The sequence below is a fragment of the Pinus tabuliformis genome, chromosome 9, assembly GCF_031772625.1.
Source record: "Pinus tabuliformis cultivar Carrire ecotype Pingquan chromosome 9, CPIR1, whole genome shotgun sequence".
Classification (NCBI taxonomy): Eukaryota; Viridiplantae; Streptophyta; class Pinopsida; order Pinales; family Pinaceae; genus Pinus; species Pinus tabuliformis.
This window is the reverse complement of record NC_142307.1, coordinates 1,472,377,043-1,472,390,662: the sequence shown is the minus strand read 5'-3', so window position 1 is coordinate 1,472,390,662 and position 13,620 is coordinate 1,472,377,043. Positions and strand designations below refer to the sequence as shown.

Genomic DNA, 13,620 nt, shown 5'->3' with positions numbered 1-13,620 from the left:
ATGGTGGAGATTTCTTCCAATTACTAATTCCAGCTACAAAGGCATTCCAAGCCTTTGGTAGTCCTAGAAGGGCAGCAATCACAAATTCTTTTTCGGGAACTACTTCATCAATTGCTTGCAATTCATCTCTAATACGTGGAATTCTTACAAAATACGACGACACTATATCATCCTTTGTCATATTAACTATTTGAAGTTCATTCTTTAGACTTGCTACTTGCCCAATATTCTTGATTGTAAATAACTTTTAGAGAGCATCATACATATTTATCCAAGAGTCTAGTGGAGATATGTAGGGAATAAATTTGTCTTTGACTCCATCCACTATTAAGTTCATGGCAAGAATATCAATTTCTTTGTACTTCTCCTTTCTTACATCATGTGAGGATTCCTTGACCTTGCCTAGTACAAAATCCAATACCTTATTCTTTGCAAGTATGAGGTCCATCCTCGTCTCCCATGCTCTATAGTTAGAGGCTCCTTAAAGCTTCTTCTCAAATTTCATTGATGGGGCCATAAGTGAACTTACTTGATGAAAACTAGATATCCTTTTAAGACTTCCTTTCTTCTCTTGAATACTTCCTATGATGAGAGTTATTGACCTTCAAACTGCCTTTTTCGTCATTCTTCACCTTAGCTCTGATCCCATGTTAGAAAATCAAAAGGAAAAAAAGCTATGTTGCACGGGTTCCCGCACCCGGGGGTGGGGTTCTCGAACCGTCCCGAGTTCCGGCACCCAAGTACCAGATTCGGTTACGGGTTCTTCCCAGAAGAACCAGGTTCTTCAAAAAAAAAATTGGGTTTTTTTCCTTTAATGGGTTCTTGGGTTCTTCAGGTTCTTGGGTTCTTGGGTTCTTTGGGTTCTTCGAGTTGGGTTCTTTGGTTCTTTGGTTCTTTGGGTTCTTTTAAAGGCTTGCTGGAATGAAGGTCACAATTTCTTGTTGTTTCGGACTGTCTGCAACATGAGCCACAACTGTCAGTCCACTTTTATACACTCAATTTGCCTCCTACAACTGCGGCATAGTCCCTCCTCCTTGTTGTTGTCAAACGCTGCGCTGTAGGGCTTGATTCATGCCACTGTTTACACAAAACAGCTCACTATTCACTAAAGAACAGACCTCGACCTCCCTATGCAGACTCATGTACCCAACCAAAGCCCTAAAAAGAGATGACAATGCCACAAACTTACCTCTACTCAAGGCATACTTGTTAAATTTTTAATTTTTTATACTATATACTATAATATGAGAAGTATATGTTTCAGTTCTTTTAACCTGAAATAGTTGCAATTAGATTAATAAAGCGCAAAAACTCTTCATCATTTTATGCATTAATGAATGGCATTACATAAATGCATTCATACACTAAATATAGCTTTGTGCTATTCTTTACAATATAAACTGTTCAGTGAGAATGTATTTCAACTCAATCATCTACACAACATTCAAACCAGTTCATTATCTACCCTCTAACAATGGTGTTGCTTGCCCTTGCAATGTAATTTCACCATGATCAACAAAATCCAATTAAATGGTTCAGAATTTGTTCAGGAAAAAGTAAAACAGTTCATAGTATATATATTTTAATTTTTGAAAAATTGGATCATTACATTAACATATAAATTCTGTGGTTTTTTTTAGGCTTGTGGCTACATTAAAGTATAAATTATCGCTGCTAGCAACATATATTTCAATGTTGTCCCACCAAACACACAAGGCAGCCCAATAAAATAAAGTTTAAAATGTTGAGTCTTTGAGAACTCAGAATACTTTAGGATTTTTGAGCATACTCCTGAGTTTGTAGGAAACTTGGCTAGTGTATCTTAGTCAGCTGCGTGTGACAAAATCTGTCCCATATCATGATTCATGTTAATATGTAAACAATGAACAGTTTTTTGGTGATAAATTTTGAAATTTCAATGTCAATGTTGAATGTTCAATGATGTGCATGTTTAAATGATTATCATTAAAGTTTTCTTGTTTAAAGTTGAAAAAATATACAAATTCAAATTTCATATATGTTATTAATTATAAATTTATAATTTATAAAATATAATTATTAAAATTTAATATTATTATATTACCCGACGAACCCACGCACCCTGTTCCAAAAATGTCTTCCCCGTCCCCGTCCCCGAACCCACGTTTCCTGGCAACATAGAAAAAAAGATTTTCTTATCTTGATAGTTACTTGTGATTTATTTGAATTCTTATTAGCTTCTTATATATCTTTTCTTATCTTCTTATCATCAAGTAGCTACCAAAAACATAAATATATGAATATCAACACAATAGAAACACGAGATATAGGCTCTCAACCAGGGCTAAAACCCCTCTTTTAGGGGAAAACCCAAAACTTCTCCTCTTTCCTTAGAACCAAATCAAATGAGATAACCAAGACCTTTGACCAAACCAAAAGACCTCCAATCCACCAAGTTAGCGTCCCAAGATGATTAGCCAAACTTCAATAGTCAACTCTAGTCAAACTACCTCAATCCTACAACAAACTCATATTTCAGCCCTCGTGCTTTAGAATTTTCAGCCCTAATGCAGTTATGCAACTTTGACCCTCCTACAACAACCCAAAAACTCGCACATGTGGCAAAAAGAGAAAAAAGTTGTCTTCAAATCCTTCGCTAGGGTTCCTCATTCCTTGTTTTAGAGTTTCTCCTTGGTATTTCCAACTCCTTTCTTGCTCCTACAACTGCATATTGAAACTTGCTTGATGGATGTCCAAATGAAGTCGAGTAGCATTTCTTTTATAGTCATTCTGCAAGGTCGAATTCCTTGAATGAGACCAACTTGACTGGAGGGCATGCTGACTTGGTGGAGTGACAAATGACTCTTTCTACATAAAAATAATTTTCTTTGACATAATGAGCCCAATAAAAATTTAAGACAAAAGGACATGGACAATGACTCATAACATAAACCCTAGAAGCATGGGTGCTTTGACCTAGATATAAAATAAATAAAGCATGAAACCCATGCTTATAAATAATTTTTCTTTTATAATATATTTTTCTTTTTCTTTTCCTTTTGACAAATACATTCAATCATGACTCAAATATAATTATGAAGACAGATACTAATTACATTTTTCAACATTTCCATCCTCGACTAAAAACTCTAGTTCAAAATCATATATTAGGAGACTAACACCATGTCAAGGTAATCTATCTAAATATATTTGAAAATGACATTCAAATAAAATGTCATTGATCCTAATTGATGTAAATAATTTTAGATGGCCGTTGTATAAAGGGTTATCCTTCATGCTTTAGGTCAGTCCATTTAAATGCGTTTAAAAATTAGATAGAATAGAATATTTCAAAAAAAAACTAATTTACTATACAAAAATTTACAAATTGTTATTTAAAAATTTCTCATCATACTTTGGGTTGTCTATTATTTAAAAAAAAAAAAAATTGCTCAGTTATGAACTTCTTGTCCTTGTAACTGAGTTAAGAATGTTTCGTTATATTTTTTTATATTTCTTCCATATTTCTATTATAATTTATGTGTTGCAATTTAAGAAGGAAGAAATAAACACACTTCAATCACAAACCATATTTTTGAAGTCAGAAAGGGGCAAGCACCTAATCATTGATAAAGTCATGGTAAGTAATTTTACAATAATTTATCTACAACCACTATAAAACTCAAAACAATAACTTTTAAAGTAAATCTTATGGCCAAAAGTGTGAATGAAAGGACATTGTTACTTCTATCCTGGGCAATTATTGAAATTGAATTAGTAGGCTCTTTTCTTGACAAGCGTGTACTCGATTCAGCAATACTGCAATATGATCTGGCATCTTACTAATGCTAACAGCCTTTCTAGACAGCATGAGGTTGCTACCATCTATGGTTTACCGGGAAGAAGTGGTAGAGATTCAGTCCAGAATCGACAGTATCAGTGTCACAATTAGCTCGAGTACAAAATTGGCATGAATGTGTTCATGCTTTAGCTAGATGGGTTCGATTATGTCACAATTAGATCGAGTACAAAATTGGTATGGATGTGTTCATGCCTCAACTAGATGGGTTCTATTATCCACTTAGGACAAATTGCAACCTTTGTAACCTTGCATTTTCTCTGTTTTATCTGGATGGTGTAGTCCATTTGATCTACAACCAAATAGAAATTGCATGAAATATTCCTCCTCTGCCAGTGATATGACTCTTCACCATTATGCTTATAGAACAGCACTCAGGCTTGCCCCAATCAAGAACACACACGGGATAATGTGAAAAAAATTAAGACAACAGAGCCTACGAAGCAACTTGCAGTGACTTTGGGCATAGTATGGGTTTCTTCATAATTTTTTGCCTGCAAAGGGGGCATTCTCTTTTGGTCTTGAACACTTCCAATGCGCAATCAACACACAACCTTGCATGTCCACATGGATCTAATAAGGCTCTGTTTTCTGGAGTTAAATTATCCCAGCAAACCATACACTCCGGAGTCTGCAAAACCACTCATCAGAAAGTATATTTTGGAGAGGAAATACATTAGAATATATGATCAAATTCACAAATACAACAATAGGATAAATATATGATCAAATTCGTTCAAACTTTGTCACTTACCAAGCTTTGCTCCTCATTGCCCTTCTGCAATTGTTCCTTTTGTTTCTTCACTTCCTCGGCCTCCTTTTTCAAAGCCTCTTGTTCATTCAGCCACTCCTTATAGAATGCTTCTTTTTCATGTTCAATTTCATCAACGAGCTACAACATAAATCAAAATGAGAAATGATCCATAAGCTTACTTCAGAATGCCAATATGTTTGAGAGAACATTAGATAAGGTCACGAGAAAATATTAAATAAGGCCATGATACACGTTGTGCTCAAATCAGAACATTAAATAAAGATAGACATTCAAAAAACACACAAAAAATATTTACGCTTTCTTTATGCTCAGGGCATCAAACTAATACAAAATTCACTGGATGGGGTCAGGATAGCAAGAGGGCAATATGCCTTGCATCTACTTCAGCCAGATCCTCAAGATTGTAGTACAACAATTCTGATTTTCTGAGTCTGGCAGATATAATAGTTCAAAAAAGGCAACTTTCATCCTTAACTTTCAATGAGACACTGAAAAACAGTGCAGATGTTCAAGCAGCAACATAAATGCCTTTACCTATCAACCATGCCAGTGACCTCACTGACCTCAACATTTTCCCTTCTCAATCACAGGACATTACATATTGCTTACCAGCTGAAGGGGCAACTTAAGAGAGAGATGAAAAATGGGGCATTATTTATTCCTTGTTTTAGTTTATCTTTGTTCTGTCAGCCAACTATAAAACAAGCATACCTGTAGCTAACGTAAGATGTCTAGACTCTATACAACATAATATGCATTATGCCTAAACTCTACACAAAATGTTCACAATCTCAAAAGATGGTCCTGATCTCAAAGTCCCAACTTCATTCAAAATTTTGACTAGTTAACACTATTGTAGGTGCAACATTTTATAACAATAAAAATATAGTAGTCCTCTCAATTCGCTGGGTAAAATTATGGTTTCCATAAGGTCAAGAATGACATGTTTTACTGCAGAGATTGGTCCTGTTGGTGCTCTTGTCGTAGGATGCCAATTAAAAAATTTCAAAGCACTAAAGAGTGGACCAGGCCTTGTGAATTCCGAGCACTGTGACAAGAACTTTTGATAGTAAATTTAAGCAGGATTATCTTATTAACATGATGGCAAAAGGTGACGTATCTGCAGTTTATGAAATACATTTGATTGACATCCTAGTGAACTCAGCGCTTTTAAGTCCACTTGCTTTTCACGTAAGAAGAACACAGACCAATTCTGGAAGAAGAATTGGGTTATCCTGGTTCTAGGAGCTACAGGAAAATTTCTGTTAATAGGTGTAACAGGTCAAAATATTGTTACCCATCAGAAAATGGCAGTATCTGGTCACAATTATATGGAACCATATGCCTTACATATGAAGTCTCTTCTTGCACAGAATCAGCTTGTGGAGTGACGGTCTTTTTTTCTGGGGGATGATTCTTTCATCAAATGGTGGACTAACAGCTTCAATTTGGAACATCAAGTTTACTTTTCAGCAAAACACTTTGCTCAGAAATAGAATAAAGAGATAGTTCCTGATTTGTAGAAGCATGAAGAAATTGCAGCAGCGCTAGCCTGTAGCAAATCACATTTCCAACCAGCACCCTTGACCCCTCATTGGCAGCCAGATCTACTTCAGAAATTTGGCCTAGTTCTGAAGCAGCAGCTTCCTAGAACTGACATTAATTTGAGTGATAAATGATCTATATATATGGTGGGAGCGCTTAAAAAATGACCTTAAGTAAAAATGAGGCTGGGCCGACTTATGATGGTCAGTATTATTTGAAGAAACCCTACTCGTTTCTTTGGATAACTTTGAAGTTTGAAAAGACAGCTTGGAGATCCACTTGCCCAACATTGAGGTCATCCTTGGAGGAGAAGTCATTCCCCTTTAGGGACTTGTGTACCCAATTTGGAGGGTTACATGGCAGGTTTGAAGAACAATTGCAGGATTTTTGACCCATTGAAGTGCCTTTGGAGGCTGGAAATTGCACCAGCACCCCTTATTTTATTTTCGTTTGTGGAAAAGGGTCATCTTTTGAGGGCTTGGGCCCCTATCTTGTACATGTGGCATTAGAAGCCCCATTTTGCATTTATTTAGATTAATTAATTTGTAAATGAGGACCATTTTTTTGCCTCTCCTTAGGCTAATTTAGGCAATTCCAACTTAGAAAATTCATATTTTATTATGAGAGAAGTTGAGCACCTCTCTAAATAAAGGGGAACTTCCTCTCATTTTCTCATGGACTCTTGGGGGAGAAATCCCATAGCAATCTGAAATTGGCTATGGATATTTCAAGTTGAGTGAATTGTCTTGGGGGGGAGGGGTGGTGACAGGGTTGCAGGGGAGCACCCCACTCCCCCCAGAATATGCTCCCGAAGCACACTCGAGCAGGAGCGAATCGGGAGCGACCCAAGAGCACACTCCGGCAAAAAAAAATATCGCTCCCCGACTTTTTTGCAAAATTCTTTTCACAAAGATGTTCCAAACGAAATCTTTTTTCAAATAAACAAGATTTTTTGAGTAGGGCAGCCTAATATTAGGGCCTATGGCCCTAGTGTTGATATGCAATTCATGGGGGGATTGCAATGTTTCCATTGGATTTTGTCATGTACTAGAGTATGGAACTCATATTTAATCAAGAGCACCAAGCCCTCTATGTACCTTGATGTTAGTGACATTGGTTGTTGAACTCCTCTATCATGACCCTATTAAAAATATACCCATCACTCAAACAAAATATTGACTCGACATGCTACATTTTTTCTATCTTATGTTAATTGCTTAGAGGGTGATATTAATGACAAAGATCCCAAGATATGCAATGATTTCAATGATATTTAGGTATTTGTTGTAGCATGATTTTTTGGGATGTTAGAGGCCATCTAGAGCTTATTTGTTGATGTGTTTTCAGTTCAGAGATGGATTGCACTCGATGTTATTTTGGTTATGTGCACCCTTATATGCTATATAAATGAAAACTTATAACTTATTCACATGAGGTTGATGAAGACTATAACTTCTAGATGACAATGTCATATGGTTTAATCCACATTTTTATGCTTTTTATATCTAATTCATCATCCTACATGTTTTTGTTGACATATATGCATCAAAATATATATTATATAAAAATTTGCTCCTTGACACGAGCTTTTGAAAATATCACTCCCTGCTCCCGCTTTGTTAAATTATGGTATGTTCTATGCTTAAGAGCAATTTACTTCAAATCTTCTTATTAGCCCAATATCAATTTCCAGTATTGCAATCACATCAACATGATAGTAAAATGCAGATAGAACATAAATGTAAACAACAGAAGACAAGCCAAGACAAGAGACACAAGATGTGGCACCAGCCAGGGACAAACCCCAATGCGGGGAAATCCTTTGATCAATTCTTCTATATTCTTCAATAATTCAGCAAAGAGAGAGAGAGAGATAGTACAATTTCACAAATCTGTGATTTTATAGCAGCAGCAATAAAACCCTAACCAGCAAAGTCAAAGCTAGTCAAACAGCTCCCAAATGACCTCAAGTCAACCTAGGAGAACTCGGCCTCCAACAACAATAGTAAGCAGCCCAAAACAGTCAACAAAAGGTGGTCAAACAGCAGTCAACAGATTTGCAACTCTGTGGTCAGCCCTAACCAGTCAACGTTGGTCAAATGTGTGGTCAAACAAGTCAACGCTTGGCTGCCCAGCAATGCGGCTAGCCTAGGAGAGGTTGCCCAACCCAAAACCACAGTCAAACCTCCTCTTCACTGGTCAATGCAGTCAAATGTAGCCCTGCTGCTCCACGGTCAACCCTAGGTCAACGCTGCCCTAAAAACAGACCTGCGTCCTTCCTTCTCCCACGTGTGAGTGTCTTCCTCCTCCTATGCATACCCAAATAGACTAGGAGAGAGAGGAATGAGATGGTGAGATGAGTGTCATAATGCCTCAAGGTCTCCTTTTAAAGTTTTATATGCCACCTTGAGGATAAACTGCGGGTGAGAAACATTGTTTTACTTGTTGGCCGACCTTGACAAATTGTCAAGAAACACAAATAAATTCATATCTCCATGAATACATGTCAGAATCGGATGATCGTTAGATCAATCCTACACCTCTCAATGAGATGAATCCAAGAAAAATATCAGCTGCCATAAATGAGGTGACCCACATGGAGTTTGTTCCTAGTTTCCAATTTTAACACTCCCTCTCAACTAGGGAGAACTCCATTTGCTAATCCATCTGTCTGTCAATACTATCTTTGCCATCAAATGCACTTCCCTGCACTGCTCTGTTGAACTATGAAGAAGAATAAATGATTGAGAGTGTATCATACCATCCTCCACTGACCCGACGTCAGACCCGAAATAAGACCCAAATAAAAGAGAGTGTCTAATAGCACTCTTACTAACCCGAAGTCAGTCCCAATGAAGAGAGTGTGTCATACCACTCTTACTAATCCGAAATCAGTTCCAAATACAGAGTGTCTCATACCACTCTTACTGACCCGAAGTCAGTTCCAAAAGAGAGTGAGTTATATCACTCTCACTGACCCGAAGTCAGTTCCAATTGATCCCAGATCAATGTCATCCTAGCGTAAGGAGTATGGTAGATACACGATGCGTCCATCGGTACTACTATGGTCCCTATCTTCATTTTCCTACTCATTGGCTAGAAGAGAGATACTTCCCATGAGTCCTAGACTACATGGGTAGGATGTCTTGACAGGAGAAGAATGAACCACTCATCCTGCCTACATGTCGCCACAGGCTATCACAAGGGAAGGCTTAATCATTCACCCTGTACATAGCGCACCACTAGGGGAGGGTGAGTCACCCTATGGTCGCTCGTCGCTCCAAAAAGTACCCCAAGCCCCCCGGAGCTCCTAGATCTCAATGTATCCATCATACAGGACCCTCATAAGAGGGTCTCTCCATGACTCCTCGTCGTTCTTGCAAAGTCAAGAATTTGACCTTTCCCAGGGGCTTCGTCAAAATGTCAACGACCTGCTCATCAGTCCCAATATGATGGAGCCTTATTGCTCCTCGTTGTACCATATCCCGAAGTGGTACATGATATCGATGATCTTGGAGATCATGAAATACGGGATTATCTGATAAACGAATCCCACTCTGGTTGTCACAGAGGATCACGATAGTATCCAGCGTATGACCAAATAGCTCACTAAAGAGCTTCCGCAACCAAACAGCTTCATAGGAGACCATACTCGCAGCAATGTACTCGTCCTCAACGGTGCTCAAAGCCACCGACTTCTACTTCCTGCTCATCCAGGAAATCGAAGCAGAACCCGAAGAGAAACAACACCCGGAAGTGCTCTTTCGGTCCACCACACTGCCTGCCCAATCAGCGTCGGAATAACCATGCAGCCTCACATCTCCAGCAGTGAATCTCAATCCATGAGTGATTGTACCCCGAAGATATCTCAGTAGATTCTTAGCACCAATCCAATGTGAGTGATGAGGCTCAACCATATATTGGCTCAACGTGTTGACTGCAAAACATATATCCGGACGGGAGTTCACCAAGAACATCAGTACTCCTATGAGTTGACAATACTCAGAAGCATTTCCCAAAACAAGTCTGACAACACTAACGCATAACTTCTTGAAGTTAAGCTCCATCGGGGTAGTCACAGGCTTGCAGTCTACCATACCAAATCTCTCCAATATCTTCACCACGTATTTTCCTTGAGATAGGAAAATTTCTCCTAGCTTTTGCCAAACTTTCAACCCTAGGAAATAGTGCATCAGTCCTAGGTCCTTCATCTCAAATTTGGAAGCCAACTCCCTCTTACACTTGTGAATGAGAGGGTCTGCACCTATCAGAAAGAGGTCGTCAACATACAGCACTAGTATGAGAGGCTTATCATCTTCAATCTTAAAGTAAAGGTTCGGATCAGCTTCACTCCTAGTGAATCCCAGCTTCATCAAATAGCTATCGATCCTCTCATTCCAAGCTTGGGGTGCTTGCTTCAACCGATAGAGAGCTTTCTTCAACCTGCATACATGAGATTCCCAACTATGAATCTCAAACCCCTCAGGTTGTTCCACATAGACTTCCTCTTTAATCGAACCATGCAAGAACGCAATCTTGACATCCAACTGATGTAGGTTCCATCCTTGCGAAGCAGCAAGGGCTATGATCGAGCGGATGGTGGTGTATCGGGCAACAGGTGTAAATATCTCATCATAATCTACACCTTCCTTTTGAGAGAAGCCTCGAGCAACAAAGCGAGCCTTATACTTTTCAGCACTCCCATCAGCTCCATGCTTGATTTTGTAAAGCCACTTCGAGGTGACAATTGTTTTGTCGTGGGGTATGGGTACCACATCCCAGACATCATTCTTCACGATGGACTCGTATTCTTCATTCATAGCATCCTTCCATACTTGATACTTCACAGGTTCTTTGAACGATAAAGGCTCATTTTGAATGATGATGCTCATAATGGTCAAGTATCCTTGATACCTGGTCGGCTTCTTACTTTCACGAAAAGTCTCTTTGGGTGCAATATGTCTCTCGGCATCTTCAAGAGTCCCCTTAAGCCATGAGGGCCTCTTCCTAGAAGAGGAAGGCTCTTGCGGAGGGGGATCAATAGGATCCATAGGTTCCATAGGTTCTTCTACATCGGCATTGTCTCATCTTCCTTCTCATCCGGCTTCCTAGTGTCAGCGTCTTTATCTTTCCTAAGAATAGGAAGATTTCCAACCTTTCTAAGAGTTGTATCTTCGTCAAAGGTGACATCATGACTTATTTCGACTTCCCTTTGACCAGCCATATAGATTTTATAGCCCTTAGAAGTTTCGCTATATCCAACAAAGATTCCCTTCTTACCAAATGCACCCAATTTGCTTCTTTTCTCTTTCGGCACATGAAAATATACGGGACTTCCAAAAATTCTAAAATGAGAGGCATCAAGTTTCTTACCAGTGAACATTTCTTCGGGAATCTTGGAATCCAATGCTTGATGAGGGCATCGGTTCTGAACATATACAGCAGTATTTGTAGCTTCGGCCCATAGAAACTTTGGAAGCCTTTGATCATAGAGCATGGAACGAACATCTTCCAAAATCGTATAGTTCTTCCTTTCAGCCACACCATTCTACTCGAGAGTGTATGGTGTTGTGGTCTCCCTCTTAATGACAGCTTCTTTGCAAAAGTCATGGAACTCATTGGATTCATACTCGGCCCCATTATCAGTCCTTAAAATTTGGATACCCTTCTCGGTTGGATTCTCGATCAAGGTTTTGAAGTGAAAGAACCAGGAGAACACGTCATCCTTTTTTTTCAAGAGATATATCCAAGTCTTGCGAGAATAATCATATGTAAAAGTGAGATAATATAGATATCCTTCCAACGAGTTCACGGGCATCATAACAGATATGTCAAAGTGAACCAACTGCAAAATGTCAGAGGTCTTGCTATGGCTTGAGGGGAATGGTCCCCTTTTGAGCTTACCTTCGGCACATTTCGGACATGCACCTTCATGCTCTACTTTGAACTCGGGCATCCCGGTCACCATCTGTCTCACATCGGGTAGAGCCTTATAATGAAAGTGGGAAAACCTCCGTTGCCATAGTTCAGACTGTAGAGATGTGTCGCAAGACATGACTCCCAACGAACTTCCTCCAACTTGATATAAAGAGTCAACCTGGAACCCAAGAGTGAAAGCATCTTTAAAATTATTTTTCCACAAAAGTACCTTGCCATTGATGAAGGCCACCTTGTAGCGTTTGTCTTCCATTGCCGAAATGGACACCAAGTTCTTCTTGAGATCAGGTACATATAGGACTTCTTGCAAATGAATTGTGTTGACCTGATTTAATTGAAGAGTAACATTCCCTACACCCGTTACGGGATAGGTGGAATTGTCTCCAAGAATAATCTCCAAGTTTGTCTCCTTCTCTATCAGATTAGAGAGAGCTTCCTTATAGCCAGTGAAATTCCTTGAGGCACCACTATCAATAAGCCAATTTCCCAACGACTCCGGAGGAGAGGTAGTGAAGAGGGCCGATATCAAATAATACTCATCTTTCTTATTGTTAACAACATTTGATCCATACCTGGAGTTCCTTGCTTTCTTGGAAAGTTGACCACTTCCTTGATTTCCCGCATTCCTCTTTCCTTTGCCATTGACCCTGTCATTCCTTTGATTGTGGTTGGAGTTGCCCCTGGAGTGATTTTGATCATCATCATGTGACGTGTCCTTTCTATTTAGCCACTCCCTCGCATAGTGGCCAAATTTATTGCAAACGAAGCATCTTCCCTTCCTTCCACCCTTCGATCTAGTCTTTCCTTTGAAGTGACCTTTAGAACCAGAATTATTTCTCCTTTCGGCATGAAAGGAGAAAGCAGTGGGGTTGCCTTTGCTTGAAGGCATTTCTTGCTCCACCATCCTTATCTCTTCTTGAATGCAACTCGACATCAATTATTCAAATCCCAGAATTCGATCATTGTTGAGAAGAGTGGTTCTAAATATATACCATTAGGATGGGAGCCCTCCAAGGGTAGTGATAGTTAGTTCCCTATTAGGAATGACTTCTCCAATTGATAGGAGATCATTCTTGATCCCAGTGATCCTTAAGAAGTAGGATTGAATATCTTCGTCCTTGCCCTTCTTAATATCCTTCAACTTATTTTTGAGGAACAAAACTTGATTTGCATCACTAACTTTAAACAAGCTTATCAGTCTATCGTAGATCTCCTTGGAGGTGTTCAACTCGGAAATGTAGGCCACCAGATGCTTGTCAATTGAATCTCGGATGATCTTCTTCGCTTTGACTTCACCCTTAGTGTACTTGTTCTTTGTAGCAGCCAATGAATTTGATGGAGGCTCCGAAATTCTACCCCTCTCATAGTCCAACACTTCTTGCTCTTTCAATGTCAAATCAAGAGACATTTTCCATCTGTGATAGTCAGACTTCTCACGGAGCTTGTCTTCGGCTAGGAAGTGTGATGAGGAACCCATGAAGCCTTTTTTATTTTTCCAATTGTCTTCGGTGATTGCTCTTGCTCT

General features: G+C 39.1%; 1 protein-coding gene across 1 annotated transcript in view; it reads right to left on the bottom strand.

The window, feature by feature from the left end:
* Positions 1–3,587: 3,587 nt before the first annotated feature.
* LOC149154172 (uncharacterized) overlaps positions 3,588–13,620 on the bottom strand; it is a 137,067-nt gene continuing 127,034 nt past the window's right edge. Inside the window, exons 6-7 of the mRNA XM_089437804.1 lie at positions 4,593–4,730; positions 3,588–4,469 (exon numbers count right to left, since the gene is read on the bottom strand). Of these exons, the coding sequence (XP_089293930.1) occupies positions 4,275–4,469; positions 4,593–4,730 (333 nt within the window). The 3' untranslated portion in view covers positions 3,588–4,274. The remainder of the gene's footprint in view (positions 4,470–4,592; positions 4,731–13,620) is intronic.